This window comes from Trichoderma asperellum, chromosome 4, assembly GCF_020647865.1.
Source record: "Trichoderma asperellum chromosome 4, complete sequence".
NCBI classification, from domain to species: Eukaryota; Fungi; Ascomycota; class Sordariomycetes; order Hypocreales; family Hypocreaceae; genus Trichoderma; species Trichoderma asperellum.
This window is the reverse complement of record NC_089418.1, coordinates 115582-122265: the sequence shown is the minus strand read 5'-3', so window position 1 is coordinate 122265 and position 6684 is coordinate 115582. Positions and strand designations below refer to the sequence as shown.

The 6684-nt window shown below is 45.9% G+C and overlaps 4 protein-coding genes across 4 annotated transcripts; 2 read left to right on the top strand and 2 right to left on the bottom strand.

Annotated features, from left to right (window-relative positions):
* On the top strand, positions 1-2172 carry TrAFT101_006439 (uncharacterized protein). The gene is made up of 4 exons (XM_024901526.2): positions 1-622; positions 688-1065; positions 1121-1234; positions 1290-2172. The coding sequence occupies exons 1-4, from the start codon at positions 197-199 to the stop codon at positions 1968-1970; spliced, it is 1599 nt and encodes a 532-aa protein (XP_024754700.2). The 5' UTR covers positions 1-196; the 3' UTR covers positions 1971-2172.
* Positions 1812-2779, bottom strand: TrAFT101_006438 (uncharacterized protein). Its single transcript, XM_024904852.2, has one exon. It carries the CDS (start codon positions 2674-2676, stop codon positions 2143-2145), a length of 534 nt encoding a protein of 177 aa, XP_024754699.1. The 5' UTR covers positions 2677-2779; the 3' UTR covers positions 1812-2142.
* A 646-nt stretch (positions 2780-3425) lies between these two features.
* TrAFT101_006437 (uncharacterized protein) lies at positions 3426-5353 on the top strand. The gene is made up of 2 exons (XM_024901524.2): positions 3426-3695; positions 3764-5353. Exons 1-2 carry the CDS (start codon positions 3554-3556, stop codon positions 5239-5241), a joined length of 1620 nt encoding a protein of 539 aa, XP_024754698.2. The 5' UTR covers positions 3426-3553; the 3' UTR covers positions 5242-5353.
* Positions 5354-5507: 154 nt separating this feature from the next.
* Positions 5508-6439, bottom strand: TrAFT101_006436 (uncharacterized protein; the record flags this gene model as incomplete). The annotated part of the gene is made up of 4 exons (XM_066127770.1): positions 5508-5633; positions 5685-5750; positions 5881-5909; positions 5974-6439. 4 exons carry the CDS (start codon positions 6437-6439, stop codon positions 5508-5510), a joined length of 687 nt encoding a protein of 228 aa, XP_065983883.1.
* Positions 6440-6684: the final 245 nt, after the last annotated feature.

Here is a 6684-nt window from a genome sequence, read left to right as displayed (position 1 = left end):
CGAAGGAAATAGCTCTGAGACATGGGCAGATATAAACTCATAGTTGCGTCTGCCGTAACGGAAAGAAAGGGGCAATGCTCACAACTTGCTCTGTTTCTTCACCTGTTTAGAATCTTGTCTTATTTTTAGGTAGCAAATATTCCCTCTCCCGATTTTCTCACATGAGAAAATAAAGGAAGAATTTGAAGAAGAAAAAATGAAATATGAATCGTTGGGTCTACTGGTCGGTGTAGCCTCAGGTCTTGCAGAGAGTCGTCAGGCTGCAAGACAATTGCCGCTAACAACAACTACTGCTGCTGCTGCCACTCCTTGGCCGTCAGTCTCGTACAAGACCGAACCTTTCACAAGCCCAGAGCTTGAGGTCAACCAAACTGGGCCAACAGCACCCGGATTGATCTGGTTTTCGCCTGCTCTTTTCTTCCCTCAGCAAGGTCCTGGAGCGCCTTCAACATCAGAGCTTACACCACTTATTGCTAGTCAGAACGGCGAAGTCGTCTTCCATGGACCGAATTATCCGCCAGACCAGCCCAACTTCTTTGCGAACTTTAGGCCGCAATTCTTCAGCAATGGGACGCTATTATCTTACTACCTGGGCCATTTTGGACCGAACATGGAGCAGGCAGTGAGTCAAAGTCCATTACAATCATTTAGAGGAATAGCTGGGCTGAGCTAAATGTTCAATCTCAGCTCGGAAACGTAACCTTTATTGATTCTACATACACGGTGACAACTGTCATCTGCTTGGCAGATTATCCTGCATTCATACCTGGTGCCGCTGAGTCGGAATGCAAAGTCGACCTCCATGAGTCACGACGCTTGTCTGATGACAGATTCATAGTGACAACTCACAACTATACTCAGACGGATTTGTCCGCCGTTGGTGGTCCCCAAGATGGATGGGTAACAGACAGTCAGTTTCTGGTCATAAATCCATTCACAGAGGAGATTTCGTTCAAGTGGTCCAGTCTTGAGCATTTGGACAAGCTGCCAGTTAACGACTCTAGAATTCTTAGACAGAACCGAATGGGTCAAGAGCTTGGCACTTCGCCGGAGCTGGCATGGGATGTAAGTGGGCTTTCAAAATGCCAATGTAGTGCAACCCTTTAATTACAAGTCGCAGTACTTCCATATCAATGCTGTTGCTCCATTTGAGGATGGATACGTCATCTCAGCCCGCCATTTCTCAACCGTGGTCTTTATTGACAAGGATGGAGAGGTTACATACCGGTTGAATGTGAGCTTGACGGTTCCTTAAGATAATATCGGGGCATAATTAACATCTCCCCCAGGGCGAAATTGGTCAGGATTTTTCTCTCCCCACAGACGCGCATTTCAGATACCAGCACGACGTTCTTGGCCATAAGGGGGATGATGGATCTATCATCGTAACTATGTTCGATAATGAAAATTATGATGTCCCACCGCCCAGCCAAGACGTTGAGTCTTCTGCCCTAGAGCTGCGATTGAACACGAACGACATGACAGCTAAATTGGAACGGCGCTTATTTAGCAACGATACTGTTCGTGCTATCGGATTGGGGTCATGGCAGGACCAGCCCAATGGAAATGTCTTCGTTGGCGAAGCGACGTTCCCGGCACTGGCAGAGTTTGACCCAACTGGCAAACAAGTCTGGAACCTGCGCTATGGATTTGACAGCCCCGGGTCGTTTCGTGCATACAAGTATACAGAATGGACTGGTAAGCCGGCATATCCTCCTAAGGGAGTAGCTGAAGCTCATGACAATGGCTCCCTGGTTGTCTTTATGAGTTGGAATGGTGCCACGGAGGTTGTCAGCTGGGATGTTAAAGCACTGACAGATAATGGAATTTCTCTAAAACTTACAAATGTCCCAAAATCGGGATTCGAAACAACGGCTATTGTCAATGCCACCACGTCACAGATACTTCTTGCCGTCGCGCTAGGGGATGATGGACAGGTTTTGGGGACATCGGAGCCGTTTTCGGCCTAGAGATCGTATCTACATTGTCGATTCGACTCTTTTGAATCACGTCTCGCCTTCCCTGCTTTACTTTACGTCAATATTTTCAGGTGGCCAGTTGTAATAAACAAATCTATAACCCTCCCCCTATATACTTCAATTTAATCCCACAAGCAACTCTACTTATTGTAAATGTCCTAACCTATAGTATAGAGATTGCAAATCCAGCGGCCATTGCTACAATAACAAACATGGAACTAGCGGCATTCACAGAACCAGTACCAGTAGTTGTATGGGCCGGTGCCGCAGCGCCTGTAGTAGTATGCAAATCACCACTAGTTCCACTGGCTTTGAGTTCCGCCTGACCAAAATTGGTCTTAAATTTCTCACACCACAAACCCACGAAATCAAAGTCGATGGGTGGGTGCCCCGCGTCCAAGTTGATTGTTAGACTGTCTGAGGTAGCAGCTTGTGTTATATGAGCGTTGGAAATACGGAAGCCGGATGAGAGATCTTTGGAGGCGCTACCCCACCAGTAAAGCTCAGGAGCACTGGCATCAGCGAGCTCATATTTTGAGATCTTGAGGGACGAGTTGCTGACGACGGTAACAACGCCGCCAAGGCCCCCGTCGAGAGAGGACAGGGTGCCTGAATCACCGACTTGGCTGGCAGTAATGGTAACTGGGAGGGTAAAGGCCGAAAGGAGGGAGAGAGTGCGCATAGTTGAAAAGTACATGGTTGATATGGTAAAAGTTTGGCAGCGAAAAGTCGGCTTGCGTTGATGCACTGGGCTTGGAGAATTGAAGTCGACTTAATGAGGCGGTTATGTTATTTGTCCGATGTCGAAGTTGCATGTGATGTAGAGCAAAAACACAAGTGCAGCAAGACATTCTTTCGTCGTTTATATATTCTGGATCCATTTGTGATTTCTTCTGATCCAGCTTGCTGTGCCACCAGATACTGTGTAGTCGCCATTCGCTGCTGGGGCAAATGTCTCAAATCGCCTAATCATCGAAGCAATTGATTACAAAGAATCGTTCGCAGCAGCAATTTAGCATCTTGATTCCAAACTTCAAGGGGCTGAACTCAGGGGTCATCCCTATCGCTTAAGTTGTTAAGGCAGGATTGGCCGAGACAATACTTATCAGTCGTCCTGGCGCGCGGGTCGCCGTTACCCCAATTAATTAATCATCGAAATTTCCTAAAGAAGTAGCTCTACATACTACTAATAATAACTTTATTTCTTAAAAAAAAAGAGGCGGGAAACTAGATAACTCTATCTCAAGTGGCGCGCAAGTGCCGTGACGACGGGATCTAACGCTTAATGAAACGCTAGGGTTAATTATTTATTAAAGTTGGCGGTGATGAATATTAGTTGCTCATGTTAATGTAATCAGGCTTGCCCGTTAATATATAGCATTATCTTCAGGACTTTGTCAAACGCGCAAACTGAGGTCCTTAACACGTTTGCCAGTTACTTCTCGAGGATGTATATAAGATTAGAGGCACAAATACTGTTTATCTGACTAACACAACAACCCCTAACCATTTTCCTATTTTCTTTTTCCTTTTCCCTTTCTTCCCAGTAATTGCAACCATCCTAACACGCTAAGATGGTGTCCTCATCTATGCTTAAGCCCATCATCGATGACCAGTACGTGGCCGCCAGGGCGTATTTCCTCTGCGTTATCGGAATGCTGTTCTTTGAGAGCATGCTTCGAATCCCGTCATATCTCCAATTTCTCTACCGAAGAGGTACGTCTCTCAATTATCACCTTAACGCCACCCACAAGGTATTGAGCCTCACATTATCTTCTCTGTAGGCCGCCCGAATACATCACGCCGAAAGCACTGGAAGATCTATACCACCATTCACAAGATCATCACGCTGCCTTCTCTCATCCCATTTATTACTCGCAACAATCTTTCCATTCTCCTACGCGTCTCTGTCTTTACATTTCTCAACTTCCTCTGGGGCTGGAACAAGTTCGCTTATACCACAAATTACCAACTCTATGGCTGGCTCACTATTGCCAACGGTGGGCTTAGTCTCCTCGTCGGCGCGCGCACCAATCTCTTCGCCCATGTTGCTCGTATCCCGTCGGCTGTGCTACTGATGTACCATCGCTGGATCGGATTGGCAACATTTATACATGCGACGCTGCATTGTAGCCTCATCATACAACACTATGTGCAGACTGACCAATTTTATACCGCCGCGCAGGCGCCTCGTATCCCTGTGGGTATCGCTGCATGGATCGCACTAGCCATCATTGCAATCACATCCGTTCCCAAGATTTTTCGTCGACGCTGGTTCGAAGCCTTCTACTATCCGCACTTCTTTTTCCTCGTTTTTATTGCCGGGGCGTTATACCACGCCAAAATGGGACCCGAATTTCTTCTCCCTGGATTTGGCCTCTGGGTAATTGATCGTTGCATTCGATTCTACAATAACTTTCGCAGCCTCAATGTCAAATCAGTTACACACTACTCGGGAGGCGTAACGAAGTTCAACATCGCAGGGGTAGCGCCATCCCAACCTGGTCAGATAGCATGGGTACAGATTCCCAGCGTGTCATTCTTCAATTGGCATCCGTTTACCATTGCTTCGGCACCCGGACAAAATGAGACCACGGTTGCCATCAGAGCTCTCGGTTCATTCACAAAGAAGGTGCAGAAATTTGATGGAGACCAGATAGAATTGACCCAATCAATAATGACCGAAAGTGTGACGTCTCAAGATGCATCCACTCACATAAAATACCCCAAAGTACAGATTGATGGCCCTTATGGCGTTGGTCGCTTGCATTGGGGAGCAAATCCGGTGGTGGTTCTCGTGGCGGGCGGAATCGGCATCACTCCCAGCATCAGCATCGCGACATACATCGTGAACCAAGCCGTCGCAGGACTTGCTCTCAACACTGGTGGTTGGCATATTCATATCTTGTGGACAGTCAAACAAGCTGGTCATATTTCCTGGTTTGAAACTGAGCTGAAGAATCTCGCCATTATAGCGTCAAACTCAGCTGTGCCTGTCACAGTGGACTTGGCAATTCATGTTACAAGCGATGGAGAGGAGGTGGTGGAATCCGCAAAGTATGAGGGTCTCGGGGAAGTTTGTCAAGGCCGGCCGGATGTAATGAAATGGTTTGAGAGCGTGAGAAATGCGAGGCTAGGCATGGATGCGTCAGTCAATCTATGCGGACCTGCACAGTTAGTGCGTAGCGCAAGGATAGCGGCGTCAAAGGCAAGCTGTGAGGATATTCTGTTTCACGTTGAGGAGGAGATATTTGAATTTTAGTAAATATAAATATAATACAGCCGTATTAGAGTACTATTACAAAAAAAGGGAGTAGTCCTCAAGAAGACAGAGGCCAAACATCCGACCAATGCCAGTTTGTAACACACAGGCACCTGCAAATTAGAATAAAAGTGTTACAAACTGGATGTTCGGGCAATGTAAGATAATGTTATATAACAAGAGAGATCAGTAGATTCAATTTGAACGTTGCAATTGTATATACAACTGGCTATCTAACTATTCTGAATGAGCGTAGAGAATGTAACTTATAATCCAGTTGTCCTGGACAGGATCGAGTATTCTTGCCTCGATCTTGATGTGGATCGGTTATAGCGATCAAATATCTCACGGTTGATTTCAAAAGACGTGTCGGAGTGCCAATCAACTGTTGGCTGAAACCGGTATTAGCAATATTTAACTTTTAATTTCTACAAGGAACCCACCCAAGGAGAATGGTTTAAGTCGCTCCGTTCGTGAATCTCGCTCATTGGCGGCAGTACGAAATACTCCTGGTAATATAACAGAAATTAATATAGTTTCGAATGGGAGAATTCAAGGCCATACTTCGTCTCCCTATAGAAAATATCCACTTTATGAGCTGAAACATTCATTATGCTAATCTTTCACATGCTTTCATACCTTTTGACCGGGATGCTTCTCTAGGGGACCTTGAAGCGTACATTAGCATACATCGCTCGCTGTATCAGAGGTAGACAATTAGTTTGAATGTACCAAAGTATTTAAACATCGCTACTTGTTTTTCCGCTGTAATGTCTTGATCTCTCAAAAAGACAACTCCACGCTCAGCAATAAGAAGAGCAAGCTCATCAAGCTGTTGGTGGTTTAATTGAGATAGTTGGCAACCCTTCAGCTCTGTGCCAAGTGATATAGTCCAATCATGGGGCTCAGAAACAGAGAACAAAGCTTTCTTTTCAGGATCGGCAAAACAGCCACGGTCGGTAGGGACTTGGATTTCAGGGCGGTTGGATTCTGGAGGTACCCTGCCCACGATATTGGGATTAAAGAGTGGTGAGATTGTTGTTGGCATACCGGAATCCGGACTAATAACTTTGAGAGCATGAAGCTGAGAGGAGTTGACACTAGGCTGGTGGTCTAGCCGTGCAACACTTGACGCAGCACGCACAAGAGACTTGCGCGGAATGCGAAGCGCTCTTGAAGAGGTTCGGAATGGCTGCATTCTAAATTATAGAGTGTGTACTAGGTTTAGTAGCGTTTACTTATGAAAGGATAATGTATAGCGGCAGAATTTATACCTGTAGACCCTTAGATATTCTTTATAAAGCCGCGGAGCTAAAGCAGTTGTACCGCGGATTTGTTGTATCGCGGAGTTGTTTAACCGCGGAGTTAAAGCAGGGGTGCTATAAGCTAAACACCAAGTTGTTAATAGAGAATTTATTATATAATATTTGCATTGAGCTAAAA